This window comes from Hylobates moloch, unplaced genomic scaffold (genome assembly GCF_009828535.3).
Source record: "Hylobates moloch isolate HMO894 unplaced genomic scaffold, HMol_V3 SCAFFOLD_6, whole genome shotgun sequence".
NCBI lineage: Eukaryota > Metazoa > Chordata > Mammalia > Primates > Hylobatidae > Hylobates > Hylobates moloch.
In genome coordinates this window covers 15,705,295-15,731,665 of record NW_026652281.1, presented here as the reverse complement: position 1 = coordinate 15,731,665, position 26,371 = coordinate 15,705,295, and the positions used below count along the sequence as shown (strand labels likewise).

General features: G+C 41.4%; 3 protein-coding genes and 1 long non-coding RNA gene across 8 annotated transcripts; 2 read left to right on the top strand and 2 right to left on the bottom strand.

Annotated features, from left to right (window-relative positions):
* Positions 1-2,796: 2,796 nt before the first annotated feature.
* GDF9 (growth differentiation factor 9) lies at positions 2,797-8,166 on the bottom strand. 5 transcript variants are annotated; one of them, XM_058440511.1, is made up of 4 exons: positions 7,894-8,166; positions 7,033-7,215; positions 5,739-6,070; positions 2,797-4,161 (listed from the first exon to the last, which is right to left on the bottom strand). In XM_058440511.1, the coding sequence occupies exons 2-4, from the start codon at positions 7,074-7,076 to the stop codon at positions 3,191-3,193; spliced, it is 1,347 nt and encodes a 448-aa protein (XP_058296494.1). In that variant the 5' UTR covers positions 7,077-7,215; positions 7,894-8,166; the 3' UTR covers positions 2,797-3,190. The 5 variants fall into 5 exon arrangements, with proteins under 5 accessions (XP_058296494.1, XP_058296496.1, XP_032012336.1 ...); XM_058440513.1 differs by having other exon boundaries at positions 5,739-5,982; XM_032156445.2 differs by having other exon boundaries at positions 5,739-5,915; positions 7,033-7,068.
* Positions 8,167-8,204: 38 nt separating this feature from the next.
* LOC116470828 (cytochrome b-c1 complex subunit 8) lies at positions 8,205-9,261 on the top strand. Its single transcript, XM_032156442.2, has 3 exons — positions 8,205-8,261; positions 8,443-8,609; positions 9,062-9,261. The coding sequence occupies exons 2-3, from the start codon at positions 8,456-8,458 to the stop codon at positions 9,154-9,156; spliced, it is 249 nt and encodes an 82-aa protein (XP_032012333.1). The 5' UTR covers positions 8,205-8,261; positions 8,443-8,455; the 3' UTR covers positions 9,157-9,261.
* Positions 9,262-15,197: 5,936 nt separating this feature from the next.
* On the top strand, positions 15,198-16,898 carry LEAP2 (liver enriched antimicrobial peptide 2). The gene is made up of 3 exons (XM_032156441.2): positions 15,198-15,254; positions 15,452-15,591; positions 15,913-16,898. Exons 1-3 carry the CDS (start codon positions 15,198-15,200, stop codon positions 15,947-15,949), a joined length of 234 nt encoding a protein of 77 aa, XP_032012332.1. The 3' UTR covers positions 15,950-16,898.
* A 2-nt stretch (positions 16,899-16,900) lies between these two features.
* Positions 16,901-22,550, bottom strand: LOC131383771 (uncharacterized). Its single transcript, XR_009214036.1, has 2 exons — positions 19,725-22,550; positions 16,901-19,660 (listed from the first exon to the last, which is right to left on the bottom strand). It is a non-coding gene; the product is annotated as an uncharacterized LOC131383771 (long non-coding RNA).
* Between the last annotated feature and the right edge of the window lie 3,821 nt (positions 22,551-26,371).

Genomic DNA, 26,371 nt, shown 5'->3' with positions numbered 1-26,371 from the left:
AAATGCAAATCCAAACCACAATGAAGCTACTCTGCCTATGGAGTAACTATTCTTTTACTTTTCTAAAAGTAATAAATAAACAAAAAACAACCAAACACACAATGAGATGCCATTTCACAGCCATTAGGATAGCTATTTTATATAAAAATATATACATATTTAAAAAGCAAATAAAATTACAAGTGCTGGCTATGAGGTAGAGAAATTAGAATACTTGTAAATTGCTGGTAGAAATGTAAAATGCCACAGCCACAAAGAATTACCACGTGATCCCACAGTTCCATTTCTAGGAATAGATCCAAATGAACTGAAAGCAGAGATTCTAACAGATATTTGTAAACCAATGTTCATGGCAGCATTATTCACAATAGCTAAAAGGTAGAAACAATTCAAGTGTCCATTGATAGATAAACAAAATGTGGTATGAATACAATGGATTATTCAGCCTTAATGAGGAATGAAATTCTGATATATGCTACAACATGAATGAGCCTTGAAAACATTATGCTAAGTGAAGTAAGTCAGTGATAAAAGGACAAATATTGAATGATTCACTTATAGGAAGTACCTAGAACAAGCAAATTTGTAGAACTATAATAGAATAGTGGTTACTAGAAGAAAGAAATGAAGATTTTTAAATTAATTAACTTATTTTGAGATGGAATCTAGCTCTGTCACCCACGCTGGAGTGCAGTGGCGCAATCTCGGCTCATTGCAAGCTCCGCCTCCCAGGTTCATGACATTTCCTGCCTCAGCCTCCCCAATAGCTGGGACTAGAGGCTCATGGCACCACACCCAGCTAATCTTTGTATTTTTTGTGGAGACAGCTTTGCAATGTTGCCCAGACTGGGATTTTTTTAATGGGTAACACTGCAAAACCCTGTCTGTTGCCAAGCTGGGATTTTTTTTTTTTTTTTTTTTAACTCTACATGGGTAGAGTTTCAGATTGGAATGATGAAAAAGTTCGAGATATAGTGATGGTTGGAAATTAGTGTGAATGTACTTAATGCCACCGACTTGTATACTTAAAAATAGTTAAGATAGTAAAATGTTGTTATATATATTTTATAATAACAAAAAGGTAACCTACAGAGTGAGAAAATATTTGAAAATTGTGTAAGAAACTTGTATCTAGAATACATAACTCTTACAACTCAATAAACGTAACAATTAGAAAATGGGCAAAGGATCTTAATAGACATTCTTCAAAAAAGATATACAAATGGCTAATAAGCAAATGAAGAGGTGCTTAACATCATTAATTATCCAGAGAATGCAAATCAAAACCACAATGAGATACCATTTCACACCCACTTGGATAGCTAGAATAAAACAGTAAGTTCATTACACATTGTATGCTTATACCAAAATATCACATGTACCCTATAAATATGTACAACTATTACGTACCCATAGAAAATAAAAACATCCCCCAAAAGTCAGATGAGTGTTGAAAGGATGCTGAGAAATCAGAACCCTCGTGCACTGCTGGTGGGAATGTAAAATGGTGCAGCTGGTTTGGAAAAGTCTAGCAGTTCCTCAAATGATTAAATGTAGAGTTACCATATGACCTAGCAATTCCACTCTTAGGTATGTACCCCAAAGAAATAAAACTTCTACATGAATTTTATTAGCATTATTTGTAATAGCTAAAAAATGGAAACAGCCCAAATGTCCACCCACAAATGGATAAACAAAATTTGGTATAGCCATACAATGAAATATAATCACTAGAAAGAAGTACTGATACAGGCTACAACACAGATGAACCTTGAAAACATGCTAAGTGAAAGGAGCCAGTCTATTGTATGATTCCATTCATATGGAAGTCCTGAATCAGAAACCTATGAACAAGTTCATAGTTGCTTAGGGCTGGGGGTGGGGCAGGACAGGAAATGGGAGTAATAGCTAAAGCGTATAGGGTTTCTTTTTTGAGACGATGAACATGTTCTAAAATTGATGGTGATAGTGTCCCATGTTTATAAATATACTATAAACCACTGAATTGTACACTTTAAATGGGTAAATTATATGATATGTGCATATTTAATGAAGCTAAAAATAGCACCAAGAAAAGATCATTTACAAGAATGAAAAGTACTTATTACGTCTAGGAGTTACTTTTGGTTTATACATCAAGGTTTTAGAAACTCAAACACAAAATCATGGTATCAACCCTACCTCTGTGCCTCCAGGGCTCTCAAAATAGATATATTGAAAACCTACATAAAAACCCTAGCATCCACATAAGACCCAGTCAGTATCATAAGCAGTCACTACTGCAAGCTTAGTAGGAACAGTTCTAAATCGAACTGGAAAAAAACCTGTGGGGGTGGAGTGGAGGGAGCTAAGCAAATCAGCAAAAACCAAACCAAAACAAAAAACCTTCCCTGGCTTCCTTTCATAAGGTCAGGGGTTTTAAATATATAAAGAAAAAAATACACTTACAAAGTCTTGTGCATAGGTTTTCTTGGAAAAACATGCAAGGCAATTTCCTTTACATGAATGGAACAAATGTTATATTGTTCTATGTAACTCGATTGATTTATATATGCTAGTTAACAAGGAGAATTAGTATACTGTTCACCAATCACACTAAAGCAATGGAAATGGGTTACACTGCCTACTCTCTAGTCCTAGTGAGTCTTAACTTCATGAGAATTTTGGTGACGTTAGACTCCCTTTCACTCTGAAAAAGGATCAAAAGTTGAGCTATGGCCAGCTTTTAGACACTTCCTCTCTCCCCCAAAGGATCACTTAAAAGCAATCTTTAATAAAACACACACAAAATTTATACCATTGACAGAAATTTATTCTTTCATTAAGACTATAGCAATCTGAATTGCCTATTTATAGCTGCAAGTCCATCCAGGATTGATGCTAATTAAGGTTTTTTCCCTATCAAGAATAAGACTCCTAGGAAAAGAAAAAAATCGCTCAAGGAAAAAAATGTACCGTTCTCCACAATAATATTTCATTTAAATTTGGAAATAAAGGCTCTGTAGCAACAATTGATATTATCCCTTTATCCTGATAGATGCCATAGAAAGTACTAATCTACACAGGCTCCTCTTTATACAACATATGCTGCATTTAGAGACTTAATATATGAAGCTTTCTCTTGAAGGCACACATAGGCACACAGTAGTTACTTTGCCAAATAGGCTCAAGGTTTTAAGAGGACCATTTGTTAACGACAGGTGCACTTTGTAGCTATCATATCTTCATACTCTTTATAGGCAATTGAGCCATCAGGCTCAATGGTCAAAACACTCAGAGGGCTGTATTTGGCAGGTACACATGACGGTCTTGGCACTGAGGAGTCCAGCTTCTCGTAGATGATGTTCTGTACCATGGTGTGAACTGGAGAGCCATACCGATGTCCAACTGCCCTTGGACAGTCCCCTTTACAGTATCGAGGGTTGTACCTGTGCGGAGCCACAATCCAGTTGTCCCACTTCAGCTGACTAAAGCTAAGTCTAAAGTCATGGAGCTCACACTCATTTTGAGGAAAAAGAAACTGTTTGAAGTATTCACTCAGATTGAAGGAAGCTGGGACCAAGGGCTTCTTCAATTCAGAACTGACAGTTTCCTGACCTCTGCGGTGACGGTGATGGGAAGATCTCCCATCCTCAGCAGCCTCTTTTCCCACAGGATAGGCAGACAGACTTCTCTCCTGGTCGGGACCCTGGGAAGGCCTCCTTTTATAGTGAAGGGAATACCAGCTGTGATAAGCCTGAGCACTTGTGTCATTCAAATATAAGATCAGTGAGGGGGACACCAGAAGAGTCATGTTAAACAAACCATTCTGTACTGAAAGATGCTCCAGCTGGTCTTTCATGCACGTAAAATTTATAGACATGTGAATACTTCTCTTGTTGGAGGCCACTAAAGGTTGAAGGAGGCTGGTCACATCAATCTGAATCCATTTGTGTTTCTTTCCAAATTCAAACTGTGAGTTAAAGGTAAATGAGTATGGAGCTCTGCAGAGAGTCCTGCTAGAAGACTTTGGCTCCTTTATCATTAGGTTGCACACACATTTGACAGCAGAGGAAAAAGAAACTGAGTTGTTGATAGTGTACAGCAAGACTGACTTGAGTAAGTGTTCAACAGTAGTAATGCGATCCAGGTTAAACAGCAATTCCACTGATGGAAGGATTCCTAAGAAGAAAAACAATCTACCAGTAGTGCTTGAATATGAGTCAACATAATAGGCAGTCAAGTCAAAGAATTAGTACTTCATAATATGCTTTCTCCCTTCTCTTTTCCCCACTTTCTCAAGCCTCAAAAAAAAAAAATTGGGGTTAATATAGAAAAGGAAGGCAGTTGGTATCATTACTAATTCCCAGCAACCTCACTGGACATTGTATCTCCAGAAAGTCAGATTTGGTGGTGAATCAAAGTAACAGGGAATCACTACATTCTGAAGTTTCATTTTTATTTTTACTTTTTTTGAGACAGGGTCTCACTCTGTTACCCAGGCTGGAGTGCAGTGGCACCATCATGGCTCACTGCAGCCTCAACCTCCCAGGTGCAACTGATCCTCCCACCTTAGCCTCCCAAGTAGCTGGGACTACAGGCATGAGCCACCACGCCCAGCTGATTTTTTGTTTTTGTAGAGACAAGGTCTCGCCATGTTGCCCAGACTGGTCTTGAATTTCTGGGCTAAGGCGATCCTCTCACCTCAACCTCCCAAAGTGCTGGGATCACAGGCATGAGCCACTGTGCTCAGCCTGAAGCTTCATTCTGAGTAATTTGCTCCAAACACAGAAGCAGCTGATAAGGAAAGTAGTATTTTTCTCTTGGATAATCTCTAGAGGGAAAACCATAATAAAAACACTTATCAGACTTATTAAGATGACATTCTAAGCCCTAGTGAAGAAAGTCAATTTAAAACAATGTAATTGTCCTAGTTAATTTAGAACACTTGAGATTAAAAATGGATGCTCTAAAACCACTATATTAAAATAGGATATTAAGGAAGCAGATACAACTGCCCTGTTGGGTTAGAATGGTTTTAAATCAAGAGCTGGATATATACCTTTTTTTTTTTTTTTTTTTTGAGACGGAGTCTCCCTCTGTTGCCGGGTGGAGTGCAGTGGTGCGATCTTGGCTCACTGCAACCTCTGCCTCCTGGGTTCAAGCGATTCTCCTGCCCAGCCTCCCGAGTAGCTGGGACTACAGGTATGCACCACCACGCCCGGCTAATTTTTGTATTTGTAGTAGACATGGGGTTTTACCATATTACAATTTTTTAAAGCACCACACCCAACTGCTGACTCAAATTGTGGACTGATACTTCGTTCTTGTAAGGGCCAACTGTTCAAAAGGGGAACTTTAACCTTTTCTCTCACAGAAAGTAACAAACAAGAGAAAAATATCCTATTTAACACATCACACCAATAGCTGTAAGAGATGTTTAAGGCCCATTTCTGGGCCAAAAGCTTGGTGGAACAGAAAGAGATGCTAACATTCTCTAGCAGCACTTCCCCTCAGCCTTGAAAGCCATTAAGTCTCTGGTGTTGCTTTAAAATTCCATCATATTAGCCCACCTTAACCAATGAGAGCATTAGGAAAAAACAATAATCTCAAGTCCCAGATTTGTTTCAACTGGATATTGAGTTTTATGCAAAATAAAATGCAATTCAAGGAACTAGGCTCAGCTCCTTTCTGTAATTGAAATGCATTAGTGTCTATCATCTTCCCTCCACCCAGTTAACCAATCTGCTTTTACATACCTGTTACCTGGTCTCCAGGAGCCTGCTTGTGCTGGGTACAGGGGGTGAAGAGCCGAACAGTGTTGTAGAGGTGACTTCTATTGGATTTAGGAATCCCTTCCTTGGTAGCATATGTCTTATAGAGTTTCTTCATGTAGTGCAAAGCTCTGGAGTCTGGCTGCAGCCTAGGTGCCCCACCTTGCCCAACAGATAGAACTTTGAAAAGCGGGGGAAGGAGGCCAGCTCTGTCTCTCTCATCTATAGGCTGCAGCAAGGACCGAGGCGTAGCCCCAGATTCCAACTCACCACTAGCAGCAATTTGAGCATCTCCCCCAGAAGCCTGAGAACCAAGGCTAATAGGAAAACACAGCCAGGCAATGCAGCAAAACCAAAGGAGGAATTTGTTGGGAAGTGCCATGGCTTGGGAGAACTAGTGAGGAACATATTTCTCCATGCCAGTCCTCTTCCTAAAGGCCAGGAAGAGCCTAGCTTGGTCTCTTAAATAAATTTCAGGTGTGTGGGTGGACTAGCGTCACTTCTGTAATCAGGCCTCAAGTATGCCTAGCTGAAGATGATTTTTATCAGCTCTATATCAAGCAGCTGATAACACCTTATTTAGCCAATTTGTTAATTAGATACAGATTTATTTGGTCATTTAGCTTTCTTCTCTTTTCCCCTGGCATTTACTTAAAACCTGTTATTGTTATACTACCGGACTAGCTATGTAGCTGAAAGTCTAAGATAAATTGAGGAATGACCTTAAATAAAATCTCTCATTTTTTGAGAAATTCGGATTAAGATGTTCGCTAGGTGCTTGCTGAAACTTCTGAGGCATGTGGAAAAGCTAACCAATTACTCAGGATGATACTCAGATCTGTTGTTATGCAACTTATGGTATTAGGTTTACTCTTCCTCTCAATTTATCCTCACGGCCTTTTCCACTTCCAGGTGTTTACAATTGTAATTATTCGCTGCACGTTAATTTGAGGAGTGAGAAAGTCACAATTGGCATAGAAGTTCCAGAGAGCAGAAAACCGTTAGGTTTCTCAGTCCTCCCAGGTGGCTGGGTACAGAATATGTACTTGGAGTATTGGAATTGTATTTGCAATGTTCTTAAAAGAGGACATCGCCTTTAACTTTGACTTATTTTTAAATGTAACATATTGATGTCCTTACTTTGGTCTGCACACTCATCTATACATATTTTGGTTGAAGCGTTTTGGGATGGTTGCAGATGCTATAAAATAAATGAATGTTTTATTATTATTATTCATCCAAATGGTGGTAGACTTTGCTACAATATTCCTGTCCTTACCTGTATTTCTGTTCTTGCCTTGGAGCTGAGACCAGGCTAGACATTATGGTTTAAAAAAATGAGGCAAAGGAGCACCACGAAAAGCTGAAATGAGGGGAGATCCGGCGCCACCCCTAAGGAGACTGTGCTGGAAGAGTCAGCCTACACTCATAGTGCAAGATACGAAGCCAGTTTGTGCGGTACCTACATGGGGGAACTGAGGTATGTCTGCAAAATACAAGTTGACTGCCTGCCGAGCCTCCGTGGTCCGTAAGCAGTGTTAACAAACACCCCCAACTGTCGAAGGAGCTTAGTCCTACATTAAATATGGCCAGCAATGCCATTAACAAAACACAAGACGCCTCAGGGCGAGCTGTACAACAGCATCGTCAAGCGGAATGTACTTCAGGGAAAACACAATAAGGCCTCTCACCCGACGGTCCTTGCTTCTCCCGTGGGGAGAAGAAAGAACTGGGGCATCGTGATACCCCCCACCCCACGCAAACCATGTGGGGAGGAAGCTGGCTGCTGTCGAGGCGGCCTCAGCATTCATCAATTGACGATTAGTTTTGTGGCTGAAATTGAGGAAACGTTTGTATTATCTCTTGGGAACGTTTACAGCCTGCCAGTGGACTCTAAAACCGAGTCCAAGACAAGCCTTAGATGTGTGTCCTTGATTTTGGTGCTGGGGTCGCTGATGGCCTGAAAATAACGAAGCCCCCTTTGAGCTACTGGCCAAGGCCAAATAAAACCTCGTGCTCCTCTGCTGTGGGGCGGCCCGGCCTCGGGGCTCAGAGGCGCTGTCTACAGCTGGGAAAACTCGCAGGCCCCAAGCTCCTGGCCAGAGCGGCCCCGGAGGTCGGCAGGCCCCTTCCTCGTCACCTTTTTGTTCCCTCACCCGCCTCCCGCATTCGGCCGCTTCCGGACTGGGATTCCACAGAAAAGCCGAGGGCTGAGGAAAAATGTGAGCGCCTCCGCCTGTCCACTGTCCCCCAAAGTCAGTTCAATCCCCGACGTCCTCCGCTAGGCTCCACCCCACCGGCCCCGGCAGGGCCTCGAAGGCACCGCCCACCTACGGGTCACCCAGTCAGGCCACTTCTTTCTGGGACAATGGCGTCATCCCTTAGAGACAGTAGGAAAATGGTATCTCCCGGAAGTTACCTCACCACCTCCAAGAGCGCCTTCCAATCTTGCCGGAAGTGACGAACGAGTCAACCGGATCGGTGACTGCGGAGGGCGAGCTGACCCCTGTGCGTGAGTGGGGTCTGGTTGTGCAGTGTTGGTGGACCCTGGGAGGCTAGGGGCGCCCCGCTGGGCTGGGAAAGGATAAGGAGTGCAGGGGCAGGAGTCTGGGGTTGGGGACGGACCCCTGCGGGGACTGCGGCGCTTCGCGAAAGCGAGCCAAGCGCCTGTCCACCCTCGGTCCTGCAGGGCCGCCGCCACAATGGGCCGCGAGTTTGGGAATCTGACGCGGATGCGGCATGTGATCAGCTACAGCTTGTCACCTTTCGAGCAGCGCGTCTATCCGCACGTCTTCACTAAAGGAATCCCCAACGTTCTGCGCCGCATTCGGGAGTCTTTCTTTCGCGTGGTGCCGCGTGAGTGCCCTGGGCCCGCGGGAGCGGGAGGCTGGACCCCAGCAGCAGCAGCAGCAGTCACTGCGCCTCCCCTCTGAGCGCTGGCGGCCGGGCAGGCGCTCTGTAACTTGCCGTACGCACCTTTCTCATTGAATATTCCTGACCCCCCTTAAGCTGGTCATATTATCCTCCCCATCTTACACGGGGAAAACTGAGTTACAGAACTGAAATGACTGGCCCAGGGTCACTCGGGTGATTCCAGCATGTTCCTCTGAGGTCATCTTTATTTAGTTCTTACCAGTGGTGAAATGCTTTATATTAAACGTGCAGCAGATAGTGATGATAGTTGCATGGCCTTGGATATGCTGAGAACTACTGAAGTGTATACTTTAAAGAAGTCAAGAGGACTGAGACTTTTTTTCTTCTATATGTCTTATATGTGTGATCTCTGTTTACTCTCTTAATTTTTAAAGAGTTTGTAGTGTTTTATCTTATCTACACATGGGGGACTGAAGAGTTCGAGAAATCCAAGAGGAAGAATCCAGCTGCCTATGAAAATGACAAATGAGCGACGCATCCGGATGACGGTTCCCTGTCTCTGAAAGACCTTTCTCTGGAAGAGGAGTCTGCATTGTAGTGTCTCAAAGACACAATAAACTTCCTATGGTCTGCACTGTTGTGATATTACATTTTTGTGAGTAGAATCCTGTGTGGCCACTAATATTCAAGTTCATGAAGCGCCCCTCCTCAGCATGAGTCTTGAAGTTTTGCCTGGTCTCGGGTTTTGGTGAAAGAGCAGGGCTCGCCCTTTGTTCCATTATCTACAAGAAAGTAGCTGCAGCTACTCCTGCAGCTAACCATTTGTGGGTGACATGCGCTATGGGGAGTGCAGGTTCTTAGCCCTCTGCTCCCATAACAACAATAAAGTCTAGTAACTATATTGTAATTAGTATGTGTCAAGAACACTTTTACTTTTTATTTTTTGAGATGGAGTCTTGCTCTGTCACCCAGGCTGGAGTGCAGTGGTGCAATCTCAGCTCACTGCCATCTCTGCCTCCTGGGTTCAAACGATTCTCGTCTCAGCCTCCGAGTAGCTGGGATTACTGGTGCAGGACACCACACCTGGCTAATTTTTTGTATTTTTAGTAGAGACAGGTTTCATCATTTTGGCCAGGCTGGTCTGGAACTCTTGACCTCAGATGATCTGCCTGCCTCAGCCTCCCAAAGTGCTGGGATTACAGGCGTAAGCCATGGTGCTTTGGACCTCACATGCTCTTCTTGGCTACACAAATGAACTGTTAAACCTCACAAGCACCTTTAATGTATCCTCATTTGGCAGATGAGGAAACAGGCACAGAGAGATTAAGTAATTTGCCAGAAATTATACAGCAGTGAATGGTGGAGTCTTGCACTAAAGTGATGCTCTTAAAACTATGCTCTGTTGCAGAGGTGTCCAATCTTTTGGCTTCCCTGGGCCACACATAAAATACACTAACACTACAATAGCTGATAAGCTTTAAAAAATTGCAAAAAACCCTCAACGTTTTAAGAAAGTTTACAAATTTTTGTTGGGTCGGATTCAAAGCCATCCTGAGCCGCTTGCTGCCCAGGACTGCGGTTGGACAAGCCTGCTCTACTGCCTTTCCTCCTAAGGCAGGCCTTAGCCTGAGGGGATATCAGCTATAAAACGGATGAGGTGATCTCTTGGCCTCCACAGCAGTTTTCTTTTTCTGTGCCAGGAAGCCAGCAATGTTTTCAACCGTATGTGGTTCATAAAGCCTCAAAGATTTACTCTGGCCCTTTATGAATAAAGTTTACCCCTGATCTAAAGCCTTTAAATTATCTTTTTGGTATTAAAGGTACCATTTTCCCTTTGCCCACCGACGGATGATGGGGGTAGGTGTGGTTGGCAGTTTTATGCCTCTAGTTCCTTAGGCTTCTCTCTAAGCTTCGGGGCATGGATCTCACCTGTGGTAGCAGGTATGTGGAATATGATGAGTTGTCAAAACTCAGTACAGTACATGATATGGGATCTGAGATCTGTTTTTAGAAACTCTTCTAAGGGCTCTTCCTGCTAGCAGCAACTTTGATTCTGGGTCATACGTTTTTTTTTTTTTTTTTTTTTGAGATGGAGTCTTGCTCTGTCACCAGGTTGGAGTTCAGTGGTGTGATCTCAGCTCACTGCAACCTCCGCCTCCCGGGCTCAAGTGATTCTCCTGCCTCAGCCTCCCAAGTAGCTGGGACTACAGGCGCACACCAACACACCCAGCTAATTTTTGTATTTTTTTTTTTTTTTTTAGTAGAGACGGGGTTTCACCATGTTGGCCAGGATGGTCTTGATCTCTTGACCTCGTGATCCACCTGCCTCGGCCTTCCAAAGTGCTGGGATTACAGGTGTGAGCCACTGTGCCCGGCCAGACTGTATCTTTATTATCCTAATTACTGCTATTGCCTTTTAAGAATCAAAAGTTAAGATACTTCAAAACATGGCCAGATGCGGTCAGGAGTTTGAGACCAGCCTGGCCAACATGGTGAAACCCTGTCTCTACTAAAAATATAAAAATTAGCTGAGCGTGGTGGCACACGCCTATAATCCCAGCTACTCAGGAGGCTGAGGCAGAATCGCTTGAACCTGGGAGGTGGAGGTTGCAGTGAGCCAAGATTGTGCCACTGCACTCCAGCCTGGGTGACAGAGCGAGACTTCAAAACAAAACCTAAAAGATAAACTACATTGTGAGGCAGGATATGGGGAGAAGGCTGGGTCTTACAGTCTTGGGCTCGTCCTCTTAGCCCCTCACTTCCTCATTATGTGATATAGACAAGAAACCTACTTTCATGAGCCTTAAGCTTCTCACCCATAAAATGGAAATATTATGAAGTTCTTGGGTTGTGATGGTGAAATGAGTGACAAGTGTCTGGCAAGATGGTACAGGCTTAACACAGGGCAACTAACTGAGGAACTCTTCTACCTCACCCCCAAAAGACAGTCCAATTTTCCCATTTGCCTTTTTGTCCAGATTTATTCCCAGGTCTTGCAACATATTTGGGTCATAGACTTCCTTGAGAATGATGAAAACTGTGAACTCATCCTTACCTTGCACAGCTTCAAAAAGTTCACAGCCCAGGAGGACCACTGCTTTGAGAGGCCGTTAATGTCTTTCTCCCTCTGGTGTTTGCCACAAGCCGCCAAAGTAGACGGCCACCCTCTCCCATCTTGTTCACCTTGTTCTACACTTAGATTATTTCTCCCTGGTTCTTTGACTCCTTTGGAGAGACCAGCTCAAAAGATCCAAACCCCTTTTCTCAGCCCAAACCAGGCACCGAGCCTATTATTTTTATTCCAGGAGTGCTCTACTGAGATGACCCTGCCGTAAGCCCTGTGATGTGTGGAGCTTCTGCTTTGGATGAAATTAGTCTGCTTTAAGCCTGTGTCTCATCAAAGGGCTTCCCTCTCTAAGCTTGGGGAAATGGATCTCACCTATGTGGCAGGAGTGCTGAGGTGGTGGGTGTGTGGAAGGTGGTGAGTTTTAGTAGTTCAGTGCTCCTATACATGACCTGGGATCATTTTAGGGGACATTCTATTTGCAGAAATCCTCACAGGAGGACCTGAGTAAAACCTTTTAAGGAAGGACAGCTGCTGTGGGCTTCAGTGCTGGTAACCCATCTGGAGCCTCCAGTCCTGAGTATGGATCCCTTACCTGCTACTCTGGCACAACCACTTGCTCCATTTAAACTTTCTTTTTCCAAATGCTCCTGCCCCCACAAGCGTTTTTATCTACGGGCTGCAGAGTCTGATGAAAGGAATGCCCTCACTCTTTTAGTTTGCAGGCAGTCCTCAAAATGCAGGCCTAAGGTAGGCCCAAAAGTCTATGCCAGTTCCAGCTAGCAAAAAAGCAAATACGCTTTGACCTTTTGTTGAAATTTTACCTGGTAAAGTTTTTCCATTTCAGAGTCTTTCATCTTTTATTAGGCACCTCCTGCTTAGGACAGCAAAAAGTTTCCAATTACTGCCGACTCCTAGTGATCGACGTGGAGTGTGTTTCAAACAGCTGCTCAGGTAGCTATACCCTCTTTCTCCCATTTCATCCTAAGCATTTGCCTCAGAAGCATAAAATCTGAGAGTTGTATCCAGATTTACCAAGCTCTCAGCTATCAAATCTGCTTCAGTCTCATTTTCTTCTTGTAAATTAGTCATTTGAACCCCCAAACTGACAGAATAGGAGACTAAAGCCCAAAGAGGGGAAGGGCTGGCCTATGGGCAGTTGCACTCTGTAGACCTCAGGCTACTGCTTACCAGCCAAGCATTCTACCTTATTATGGCTGAAACTGTTAAAGGCTACTTAGGCCTTTCTATTGGATGAAGGAGCATGTAGTTACATGTATATTCACTGAGCAAAATACTTGATTGTAGAATCCATGAAGTTTTTTTTTTTTTTAAATTTCAAGAAGAGGCCTTCACAGTCTCTCAAGTATGGGATGGCTGTGGACAAATACTGTCAATTCAGCTAAGTGCTGCCTGGATGTTGCTTTGAGTTTGATTTTTGCTCCATACTTAACTAGAACAACTAGCATTCACGTAGACATATGTTAAAATACTTTCCCCCAACAGTGGTTCCTTCCACAGAAAGTGACTAATGGTTTTTTCTTTTGGGGAGAGGGTGGCATACAACATAGAGGCTTGAACCAAAGGCCTGTGCAGTGTTGTCACACTCATGAGGATGTATGGTCCTTTTCCCCCTACACACAGAGGGGCAAGGGCTTCAAGCTCTCTTTCCTTGACTGTGTTATCGGCTTTACAAATTAACACAAAGGCTAGTTTGATCCTGCTAGAAGTACAGGAAGGCAGAAATGGAGGATTAGGAGAATTACTCATCTTTTGGATGAACAGTTTCCAAATCCCATTTGGCACGTCACTCTAGACTGGTAAAGGGGAGGCTGGCACTGAGGCCACAGACCCAACAGGCTCTAGGACAGCACGTTGTTCAGTCCTTTGCTTATCTAATCACATTTGTGTTCTTACCCAATGCTCACTAGGTCACCCACATAGCCACTTCCCCTCCCAGCCAAAGTTCCCAGTTAGGCCCCTGTCTGGGATCATCCAGTATCCAAGCTCAGGGGTGAAGGGAGGGAGCAGAGAACTAGTCTCAACTGGTTAGTTGGTATATAGGTCTCTTCTCAATGTTCCTAAAATGCATGCAGTGGCATCCCCCTCAAGGCCTGGCTCCACGATTCTGAGAGGACTAGAATCAGGACAGTCAGATCTGTGGTCACATCCTGCCCAATTCCAGCTCTGAGGTCCATCAAACCATCTGCTTCTCCCTTGGCAAGAAGCTCCCTCTATCTGACTGGCAGCAGGGTCAGTGGCCATCCTTTTCTACCTTCAGCTGTTGTGCATCTCCTCCACATTTTCCAGGGGTAAAGGAACAAGCAGGTTCTTATCCAAATACACAACCTGTGAAGATGAGACAGATGGCCCTTGGGAAGAGGTATTAGCCAAATTTTCAGTGTGATGCCTGGCAGAAAGAATTTGTTGTATTTATCTTAAGCTTATTATCCTCCCAGGTCATAGGAAGATCTAAAGTCCAATGAATCTCCTTACTCGGAATTCACACCTTTCCCCTCAAACTTAAAATGCCCATGTCATTTCACGACTACCCATAACTACCCATGGTTTAGATACATGTCCTCCCTTGGTCTAGAAATCTGCAGCAGTTCCTACTTAAACTGATGCTTTGGGCTTTGGAGGTATCTCATCCCTATGCCTGCTGCCCTGAAGCTGCCGGAAGGAAAGGCCCCACTCAACTACTGGGAAGAAAGCCCATAATTCAAGGCTTTTAATACAGTCACTACACAAGCTCTCCCTCTGATTTAGGGGATCTTGTTACCTCCTCATCTACATGTGCTTAAAGACAAAAAGAAACCTATAATTATTAAATTCACCTGTGGTCCAAGTAAGTCTCACATCCAGCCATTCCCCTGAGAGGGCACGAGGCCAGACTTTGAACTTTCCACAGCTGGGTCTTCATTTTACTAGTGAGATGAACAGGTGCAGATTAGGGTGACAGTCCATCTAAGCAAGTGGACGATCTGGGGAACTGTAGACCTTGCTGAAGCATCCTCCCACAGAAAGGAGATAAGGGCCTTATCCAATTGCCTGTACACAATAGATTAGTGTTTCTTTCCTAGACAAGGCTGAAAGGGGCCAACATTATTTCTGAAGACTTCATTATTGGAATTCTATGGGAGTGATCTCACTGAGCTATTTTGGAATAGAAATGTGGCTAGTTGCCTGACCTCCCTCAATGGTTTCACATGGCTTTCAAAGGGAAGGAAGGGCACTGCTGACTTTTGGTAAAATGGGCGAAAGGGTCCATGCCAGCAACACAATCACTCAAAGTCCAGATGAGGGATCAGTAAATACAATGTGCCTGAAAGGCGGCCCTTGAGCACATTCCTCCGGTAGACATTAACTTATTAAATTGATTCTGATTACAAATATAAACTTTGCCCCCATCTCACCCGGTAACAATGCAAGAGTCGATGTCAGTCTATAAAAGGAAGTAGGAACTGTCCCTGGCTTTCAGGCTCCAACATCCTCCCTCTGTCAAGATGTGGCACCTCAAACTTTGTGCAGTCCTCATGATCTTCCTGTTGCTGTTGGGCCAGGTAAGGAGGGAAGGAGACGTATGTGTATGCGTGGAGTGTGGAGATGATAGTGGTGGTGGAACTTGAAAGCTAGATTCAGTCCCGAGGAATGGTTCCTCTGTTCCAAGTCTACAGCATCCGGGGAATGGAATGATCACTCTTCCAAGGTGTGCAGCAGGGTGTCAACACTTTCATATCTGAATGTCTTTGCCCTACAGATAGATGGCTCCCCAATACCAGAAGTGAGTTCAGCAAAGAGAAGGCCACGGAGAATGACCCCATTTTGGAGAGGGGTTTCCCTCAGGCCTATTGGAGCCTCCTGCCGGGATGATTCTGAGTGTATCACAAGGCTATGCAGGTACTCCACGAACCTGGGAGCAGGGTTGGGCCAGAGAGCCCTGGGAAGCTGGGCAGAGGAGTGACAAGGGGACACATGAACCTAAGAATAAAGCTGGGATGGAGGAGTTCTAGACTGAGACTGGGAGCTCCATGGAAAATCCCTTAGGAGTTAGGAGCCAAGAACAGCTCCATGTGGGTACCATGAAAGAGTGGTGCCTTTCCATTCTTCAGTCTTTCCCGAGACTGGACAGATGAAGCGAAGAGGAAGGAAATGCAGCATAAGTGTCCCTGGTCATTCCTAGACCCAGTCTTAAAAAAACTACCCTTTCTTTTCCCCTAGAAAAAGACGCTGTTCCTTAAGTGTGGCCCAGGAATGATGTACATACCAGGGGAAGAAAGGACAGCAGTCACCTCCGATAATGCTCCGTTCTATGGAATATTGACTGCATTTTGGCTGGAGAGACCCAAGTAAAGCAATCTTGTATTTTTAATATTTAAAGGCAGATGTATGCTTTAAATTGGTCTCCATTTCTTCTTAGAATGTTGATATATGGATAAGCATTAACTAAACTTGTCAATTTAGAGTTTATTTTTCTATGGATACTATTAAATGTCTCAAATTGAAATTTCAGCAGTCTGGAATTCAAGCTTTTGAGGGAAAGAAGGATTCACTTTGTATACTGAAGAAAAAAACGGCACTGCCCAATAATGTGTTAGCTTCTCAATCTGGAAAGTGTGGTGACAGCTACATAATCAACAGCTACATAATCAACTTTAGCAAGTTCCTAAGCTGTGGCCCTGGATCCCTTCACTCCATAACTCTTCAGGGAGGTGTCAAAGGTGGTCAAGCTTGGGAGGCTGAGGCAGGAGAATCACTTGAACCTGGGAGGCGGAGGTTGCAGTGAGCCAAGATCATGCCACTGCACCCCAGCCTGGGTGAGAGAGAGAGACTCTGTCTCAAAAAAAAAAAAAGATGGTCAAGCACTTGCCATCTAATGAAACACCCAGGTTTGTCTATGACTGTCTGAACATAAGGCAGCACAGAAAGAAAAATCTAGTTTAATAAAGCAATGAAAGCCCAAGCCGCCAAAAGCACCAAAAGAGATTTAAGATTTCTGTTGGGACAAGGTGAATTTTGACATATGCACAAGGACCCATGGCCAGCAAGTTCAGAATTTCTGTAATCAGAAAATGAGACCTCAGCTGGCGGGAACAGACTTTTAAAGAGTAGTAACGGACCTTAAGACACAAAACAGGAATTGCATGAAAAGGGCTCAGAGTTTAAGAAATATAAAGAGTACGGTGTTCATTAACTTTAATACAGAAAATCTATTTGATATTTATTAAACTTAGTTTCTCCAGCTATGGTTTGGCATTGTACAAAGCATCTTAATGACACAGTAGAGTTAAAAAGATCTTTACAAATTGAAATGTGATACCCTTGTCTCCAAATATTTTAATTGCCATAAATTTGTTTAAAAATACACATTAAACGCATGTTTGACACTCTAAACTTTCTATACTCTCAATACCACAAAATACATATAATATACTATACAGATGTGGAAAAATCTAGTTAGTATATAATACTTTGCTCACCATTAACAGCTTTATCATGTGAAATGCACATACTGACTTAGAAATCCTAGCTTTTGAGCCCCAAAGTACCTCTGAAATTGTAATGTATTGCAACAAATAAAAATCACAGTATATAATTGAAATTCTGGTTGAAAATGTCAGATGCCTAAATATTTTGGATAAAAGAAATGTAAAACAAAGATTTGGTTCATGTACAAAACAAAGGCATCCTATCAGTCACTAACAGTACCTTTCTGCAAAATCAACAGGCTTTTAATTTATCAGTGACATTATCTCCCCTCCAAAACCCTCCCCAAATATCAAACAATTATTTACCAAATAATTTTAATTTCAAATAAAAGGATTTTCAATAAATATATAAGCATTTCCATCCTCCATATACAAAATTTCTTAAAACCATTCAAAACGGAGGCTAGATAGAAATTTTCATAACTGTGCTTACCAACCCCACAACTGGCCTTTAAAGGTGGTGCCTTTTCAGGCAATGTCAACTGGCCAGTTCTGTTGGTGAGCCCCCCACCCCCACCCCACCCATCTCAGTACTGTTGAATGCTCATGTTAATGATTTGCCAGGTGTGTGCATAAAGTTGTAAAATGGGGACACTTCTGGAACACCAACAACAAACTCAACAATATGGATAATCATGGCATTGATTTGAAAGGCAGCATTTCCAAATTGATATTTTCCAGAGAGGAACATAGCAGGTAGAAAATTCCAATGGTTAAAAGCTGAAAAGAAGTCCCACATGGAAGCAGTAAGAGGTCAAAACTGAGTATCACTAGAATTTCTGGGTGGGAGCTTTTTTTTATTTTTCAGAATGGCAAGTTATGTTTAGCTGAGTAACAGCGGCAAGGAGAGGTCAATGCTGACATTCCTGAAAGTCAACTTCTTTACATGATGACTACTTAGGCTGCTATTTTAGGATACTTAAGGATCTCTAAGACTTGGATTAGACTTAACTTGAATACCTTATTCTGTGACCAAATTACATGAAAAGAGGATACACAGTTATTCTTTCCATTCCCTTTTCTGGAGACAGCAAGTTCTTTCTAATTAACCATAGGGTTCATGTGAATAGGAGCTTTGTAAGACCAGCATCCACTTTACGAACTATTAATAATTTACTTTTTGTCACTTGCTAACTTGCTTTTGGGGTCTAGAGGTCTAAAGTGAATTTCTCCATTAGTGAGTATCTGAAAGACATGCTCACAAACATGAAAAATTTGGCCTCTTGTCACTACATATTCCAAGGCATTCAATAATTATCTCTTCTATTAATTTTACTGAATAGCAACCTTAGATGTACAGTATTATTACTGGAAAAAAGCCTGCCTCTTCAATACATTAATGCATAAAGCTGAAATGAAATTTATGTTCCATGTATTAGGGGATATACAGGTATGATAGGTGTCTCTATGGGTTTGAAATGCTCTGGCTCCCCAAGTTACTTAGGTTTTTTAAAAAACATCATCACAAGCTGCCTAACAGTCATCCCCAGTAGATGTTCCTGGGACCCAGACACAAACTCCTATAAATCAAAATATATAATGACGCCATACTGTTCAATTAGCAACTGGAAAATTAAAATCTTTCCCACCCTGTAAGAGCCCTGCAACACTACAGAAGGGCTCAAATACATTTTAAAAGTTAATTTACTACAAATCATAGTAATTAAGCTTTAACAATCTAAAGGAATACACATTGCACCCTTGAACATTAATATCCAAGGTGTCAACAAGAAAGTGTCTTAGATCAATTTAATAAATAATGTGGAAATAGTTGCACTAAGCTAAAATACTAAACACACACATTTTTGACAAACTAATTTCATGTTTTCATACATACATACATATATATAAAGTGTGTATGTGTACATAATTTTAAGATCCAAAGTTGCACACCCTTACACCTCGAAGAGTGCACAGTGTACCCCTCCTCTATATAACTAGGCATCACTGACTGGAACAATCACTGGCTGCTCTGAAACTCCACAGAGTACTGACCTCCAGAGCCAGAACTTTCATTTATAACAAGTGCCTTTTGTAGGCTCTTGCTTCAGAATGCAAGCTCATTCATGAAAAAATGTACCAACGTTTCTGTCATTAAATACAAAATTATGCTGTCTGATCTGTCTGATTAAACCTTTAATGAAAAGAAACGAACAACAATTTTTAAGAAACTAGTGAATCTAAAAAAGCCAAGTGTGTCATTCGAAGTGCAGCCCAAGTGCCTACGAATCCACCACTGCGAGAGCTCCCAGAAACACAGGTGTCTGTGGGCTCATGCACACTGCTCTCAATTGCTTTTACACTAGAGAATTAAATCAATGGTGGTTAACCTTCTCCACTCTTCGGCAGCTATAGCTGTAAGTTTATCTGAAGTACTCACTGTGTATAAAGTCACTTCTTGGCTACTTGCGCAGAAAAAGGTGGCACTGAGGCAAGGAATGGGCTGGATGCTCTCTAGCCAGCCTGGAGCCTGGGCTGAGCTGTGGAAACTCCCCTGAAGGGGAATGCTCCCCACAGCCCAGCCCAGTCCAGCCCAGGCAAGACTACTGTGACAACTGCATCCACTGCAATTGGTTCGTTGGTTGCTTGTAAAGAGTCTAATGGTGTATAGGCTGCTGCCTCCTGGCATACAAGTGTAGTCATAAAGAGCAGTCAACAGAGTAACTGTTTAAAATAGTTGTTGTTTCTATAATTAACCATATACTAAGTACAAGTCTCAGACTAAGTTTTTAGCCACTTGTCAAATTCAGTTTTAAATGGTTAGAAAATACTGAGGACACCTATTGAGGAGGGAGGGAGGAAGGTCACCTGTAAAGGAGTCCAAAGTATGTGCTGGAGCAGGTGATGACAAAGAACATCTAAGAAGACAGACGTGAAGGAAAGGGAGTAGTATTTCCACACACTATGACACTGAAAATTCAATCATTTACGATAGGATTTTGATCCATTGCCCATTACTACCTTGTGGGAAAAATCCTCCACAATGAAAAGGTTGAAAAATTCATTCTCCAAAAATTGACACAGTTTTAAAGAGAAAATATTAGAGCAGCACCATAAACCATGCAGGAAACTCTGCTTTAACAAAATATCAGTGTGACCCCAGAAATGCTCCTGCTGCCTTTCAGGACATACAAGAGACTAGAACACACTAGAACTTAGAGGTATCCCATTGGCTGTTGTTGCTGAAAGTCTAAAAGCCCAGAGGATACTTTTTTCCATTTCTAAGACATCACTGCAAATTAAGGAATCCGAGTCAGAGAAATCAGAGAAGGACAAGACATACATGTACCTGATTAACAACCATTATTTCTTACTAAATAACTGTCATGATCATTGAGAAGTTGTCCTCTTATGGAAAACTGTTCCTAGAACACACTAAGATTAAGTTAAAAAGATATCAGAGGCAATTTCTTCAAGAGAACCAGGTTAAATTCAACATAATTTGTACATCTCAATCTTCAATGATATCTAAAAACAATCTGAGGTACAAAACAGTTAAGAAGCTCTATAAATATGAGGCCACAAGGACAATGAAAGTTCACTAACTTCAGAAATAAGTGTAAAAAAGTCTCAAACACAAAGGATTCACTGCACTACTGGACTTTTGAAACTTTTCTATCTCTTCGTTCCGCTTTCCTATTTCAAGCCTTAGCAATCATCTACAAATAGTAGGATAATCTTTTTTTCTGACTGAATGGATTCATTTTTGGAATGGGGAGAGAGACAAACTATTTTTCAAAGCAGCATTACCCAACTGGTTAGACTAAGTCATGTACCAAAGCAATAGCTTTTCTGAAAGAACTAATATTTATATGACCCTAAAGAAAGATTTAAAACGAAAGAATTGAACATTATTATTGTAGAAGACCAATCACGCATGGACAATCTGGTCCTAGTGTAAAACTTCATTTGTAAACAATCCATAGAGTCTTCATTTAAAGGTAAGATTTAAGGCACACCAAACATGATAGGGGCATGAAAAATAAAGTATAGAGGGTACATTTCTTACCTTAGACTTCTATATGCACCTTGTAGCAAAAGGTACTTTGATATACAACTCTTACAGAGCCAGCTTCTTAAGCTCTACCCCTGGCTCCCCTCCCTGTCCCGAGAGCTCACACTGAATCAAGATAGGTACACTTTTCTAGTGTGAAATTTTCTGATTCCATCAGAAACATACATCATTGAAGAGGGCCTTCACAATACAAAAGGAGTAAACAGAAGATAGGTTTAAAAAGGAGAAAATTCATCATCTCTACATCAGGCATTAGAACTGTAAGTTGTATAGCAAAAGCACACACCGAAGCTCCAGCCTATTTCTGTATCAGTCACTGCATGCTCATATCAGAGCATCACAATCCAGTATGAGAGGGAAAAATCTGAAAAAATAACTCTAACCGTCAAAGAAAATCAATTAAAGACACACAGGCAGCAATCCTCAGGAGTTGGATCATCCTTTTTTCCACAGTAACTTATTCTGTTTCGATTAAGTGTCAAATGATTAGCAACAAAAAATAACATATGGTTTTAATAAAATCCGTAACATTCAGGATTGTCCTTTTATGAAACCCTTCAACACGAAATGCTTCTTCTAGAAAGTTTGTCCTCCCTCTTTTGTAATGCATTAAATGCAAGTTATAGTCACCGTGTGATTGCTGTAGTGTTAACACACATTCACAGTTTTTGAAATAATGCATACCAAATCAGACACATTTCATAGTACATACATGTAGAATGCCATTTTCTCATATTTAAGTGATTTTTTCATGTGCAGAAGAATAGCCTTAATACTAACTGTAAATTCCACAATAATAAAATTGGAGTTAAGATTTCAAATATCAGGTCAGGTAGTAGGTGTAGAAAGAATATGTCCTTATTTTAGATGAACCAATTCTTACTCTTAGAACAGCTACCACAAAAAGATACTAGGTAATAAAGCTCCCAAGGTATATAAATAAAAATGTCTACATTAAATTTATGCTAAATATTCAACAGAGTAAATTTATAAGCAGAAATAACTAAGTCTTAAACTAGCCCCAATCTGGGAACTTAAAAAAACTAAAATAAATAAAATTTCAATTCATTAGTTATGAATTGCAACTGGAATTTCAATCTTATCATAGCTCACGGAAACCATCTTATCAATGTGCTGCAGATTTAAAAGCATTTAAATAATCTTTCACATTGGAAATATTAAAGGGCCAACTGACATGATGGCTTTGGATTATCAAAAACAACAACACATGAACCAACGAGGAGAAAACTATTCCTCATTCTTAGTGTCGACTAGGTGGTATGTTATGGCAGTTTTCCTTCGTGATGTGACACAGTGTTGTGGAGAAAATCAGAGGCAACGAGAATGTGTTCAGTTCAAGATATCAACTTGGCATCCTGGCGAAGCCAGTGCAGTCCCTGCCGGGTATAACGAACTAGATCTGTCATGATGCTCGCATTAAAGATGAGAGGGCCCATTACTTTATCCAGTTCAGCAAAGAATTCTAGAAAACCAAAAATATTCATTAAATGATATATACTCTTTTGAATCACTGCTTTAAAATTATGAGTAGTGATTATAAAACAGCATTCATAAACTCAAAAAATACCTCCTCCTACACTAAAATGCTTACTGTCCATGTTTTAGAGCAAATCATTCCACAGTCTCTCAAGTTATATTTGTTCCCTAAGTCATGCAACATTTTAAACAAAATGTATGGTCAGAAATTAAGTGTTATATATAAGCAGGATTCCATGAATGGGAATGATAAATTGCTATTATGCATTAGATATTATTAAAATGAAGATTTAATGCCATAATGTGCTATTGATTACTCAAAACATTTTGTGCAGTGCTTTTGTATAAGAAGCAAGTGATACAAAAAGGAGGACGTTCTTTGCCTGTTTCCTGTAACAGCCTCTGTGAGGTTAGACACTTAAGATTATATCAAACTTTCAGCTACAATCATATGCCATGAACCAACTGATAACTAAATCCCATGTTTTTATTTATTTTCAGACAGTCTCCCTGTCGCCTAGGCTGGAGTGCAGTGGCGCGATCTCGGCTCACTGCAACCCCGGTCTCCTGGGTTCAAGTGATTCTGCTGCCTCAGCCAAATACAAAATACAAAAAAGTTTTTTTTTTTTTTTGTTTTTTTTGTTGTTTTTTTTTTTTTAGTAGAGATGGGGTTTCACCATGTTGGCCAGGCTGGTCTCGAACTCCTGACCTTGGGTGATCCACTCGCCTTGGCTTCCCAAAGTGCTGGGATTACAAGGTGTGAGCCACCACGCCCGGCCACAAATTATGTTTTTATAAATACAGCTTTATGTTGAATGTTGGGATTCCTAGCCTGGGCAACGTAATGAGACCTTATCTCTACAAAAAGTAGAAAAATTAGCCGGGTGTGGTGGCACGCATCTGTCGTCCCAGCTACTCAGGAGGCTGAGGCAGGAGGATCACTTGAGCCCAAGAGGTAGGTGCTGCACTGAGCTGTGACTGTGCCACAGCCTGGGTGACACAGTAAAACCCTGTCTCAAAAAAAAAAAAAGTTGGGATTCCACTTTTACCTTGGTCTCACCATTGCCTCTCTTTAGGGATAGGAATCTTTCATTTTCATCTGATTACCTGTTCACACTATAAGTATTTAAATGTACTCTGTGACAAAATGACACTTGATTGGCTAATGTAGTGTTTCTCTGTAAAGGATCTGCCTAAAGAGAAGCTGCATGCACATATTTGCTAACAATATCTACTAAATAAAATGGTGGTTATACAGTACTTTCCACTAAGGTCTTCAAAGACTTTATAATTCTCAATGTCCTTGGTTTGGGAAATAATAAACTTTTAAGGGGCAAAGCCTCAAACAACCTAATTTTAAAGAATGTTAAGAATTCTGGCCAGACGCGGTGGCTCACACCTGTAATCCCAGCACTTTGGGAGGCTGAGGTGGGCAGATCACGAGGTCAGCAGTTCAAGACCAGCTTGGTCCACATGGTGAAACCCCATCTCTACTAAAAATACAAAAATTAGCCGGACGTGGTGGCAGACACCTGTAATCCCAGCTACTCAGGAGGCTGAGGCAGGAGAATCGCTTGAAACCGGAAGGTGGAGGCTGCAGTGAGTCGAGATCGTGCCACTGTGCTCCAGCCTGGGCAACAAAAGCAAAACTCCATCTCAAAAAAAAAAAAAAAATTCTATTCATTTCCCAGTCTCCTTTATTTCACAGGTTTCTTCCAATATACCTAAAAATCCAGTATGAACGTGCTTTCTTATACATTAACCTTCTCAGATGTACAGATGTTTGGATGTAATCTTATGCCTATTGCCAAATTTACTGTTAACCATCCTAGGGTACGACATATATTTTATTACTTTTATGGTATTAGCTGCATTTAACGTGCCAGAATAGAGGCACATTTGTCTTAGACCAAGAACTATTTGCAGTTTAGTTTTGTCACCAGCATCATGAGAGGTATCTTTTGACCAAATTCAGTTTCATTTAGTGTTTAACTGCTAAGCAATGAAGACTATTAACAAACAGATTATCATTAACTCTAAAGCAAATAATAAAACTAAATACAGACTAAATACTTACTTAACTAAATTATAAAAGTTCCTTCTAACAATTCCATCCCTTGAAGTTTATCCAGAAACCTACCTACCTTTTTGCTCTTTGGAAAGCTGTTCAGCTTGGTCCCAAATTTCAGTGGCATAAAGGAAGTTGGATGTGACCTGAACATAGCTGGCTGCCATCTGGTGGATCTTCTGTGGAATGGTCACTGAAGAACCACTTGCAGAAGCACTACTGGCCCCAGATGAATAATTTCCTGAATTGCCTGGTGACAGCTTTGGAGAAACAGGGGAAGGCATCCCCACAGCTTTGCTACACAACAGAAATAGGAAGCTTGTTCATATGGACATGGTGAGCATTATAAAATCAAGTACTACTAGCTCTTTCTACATGAAAGCATTTAAAATGTAAAGATTCTCTTTAGATGGGTTTGCAGAGAACTAAAATTTCTTCTAAATAAGTACTATAATCTTATAATTCATAATCTTGTTATCTTATAATCTGTACCCTTTGTTTTAATGAATGACAACAAAACAAGATATGGACAATAACTGAAGAAGTCATGCACCTTGTTACAGTTCAAAGACTTAAAAGCCAGATCCCCTCACTCTCTGCTCAACATTTTCCATCTATTCGGGCATATAATTACGTATTTTTTATACTGTTTTGTAGAAAGTTTGGTGGAATTGCATTTAACCTAAAAAACTGTGGTAGAAGACGGGAACATCTTTTATTGAACTCCATAATTTCTGACACTTTCCTAGTTTAACCAAATTACTCAGAGCTGACAAAGAGGTACAGCTCTCTCAAACAACTGTAATTACCCCAAGCTTCCTGCCAATTAAATATTTCTTAGAAAACATACATGTTGAAATCTGGCAGGTTCATTTCAGGAGTACTAAAATTTGTGAAATGTTCAAGACTACGATCACACACTAAAAGAAAGGAAAAATCAAAAGTTGGGGTAAAAATAAACTTATGTATACATATATATACATATTTTGGAGACACTCGTGCTCTGTCACCCAAGCTGGAGTGCAGTGGCGCGATCTCGACTTACTGCAACCTCCGCCTCCCTGGTTCCAATGATTCTCCTGCCTCAGCCTCCGGAGTAGCTAGGATTACAGGCACGCATGACACCACACCTGGCTAATTTTTGTATTTTTAGTACAGATGGGGTTTCAGCATGTTGGCCAGGCTAGTCTTGAACTCCTGACCTTGTGATCTGCCCGCCTCGGCCTCTCAAAGTGCTGGGATTACAGGCGTGAGCCACCACGCCCAGCTTGTTTGTATTTTTATCTGCACTTCTAACATTATAAACTTATGTAAGAAAATACATACAGGACAAAGAATGTCAATTCTTATAAACATAATAACTGAACAGATACAATTTAAAAGGTTCCACGGTGTTTTTCATCCTTTGGGAGATAGGTGGGATGAAAGTGACGTGGAGATGGAGGAGAAATCACAATCATGTCACTGTTACTAAATTCTGGCAGTGCCAAGATCTGACTAAAGATAAGCCTGCTGTGATAGGTCCACGTAACTATGGACATCAAACTGTGGAAAGGATTGAGCGCTAGTAAAAACTCAGATTTCTTAACAGGCGAAATGTCTCTTATCTAA

Coding starts and splice junctions, on each gene's coding strand:
- GDF9 (XM_032156443.2), bottom strand. CDS start 6,135: ATGGCACTTCCCAACAAATTCCTCCTTTGGTTTTGCTGCATTGCCTGG. Junction 4,162..5,738: donor TCCTGGAGACCAGGTAACAG/GTATGTAAAAGC, acceptor TTTTCTTCTTAG/GAATCCTTCCATCAGTGGAA.
- LOC116470828 (XM_032156442.2), top strand. CDS start 8,456: ATGGGCCGCGAGTTTGGGAATCTGACGCGGATGCGGCATGTGATCAGC. Junction 8,610..9,061: donor TTTCTTTCGCGTGGTGCCGC/GTGAGTGCCCTG, acceptor TAATTTTTAAAG/AGTTTGTAGTGTTTTATCTT.
- LEAP2 (XM_032156441.2), top strand. CDS start 15,198: ATGTGGCACCTCAAACTTTGTGCAGTCCTCATGATCTTCCTGTTGCTG. Junction 15,255..15,451: donor TCCTGTTGCTGTTGGGCCAG/GTAAGGAGGGAA, acceptor TTTGCCCTACAG/ATAGATGGCTCCCCAATACC. Junction 15,592..15,912: donor TGTATCACAAGGCTATGCAG/GTACTCCACGAA, acceptor CTTTTCCCCTAG/AAAAAGACGCTGTTCCTTAA.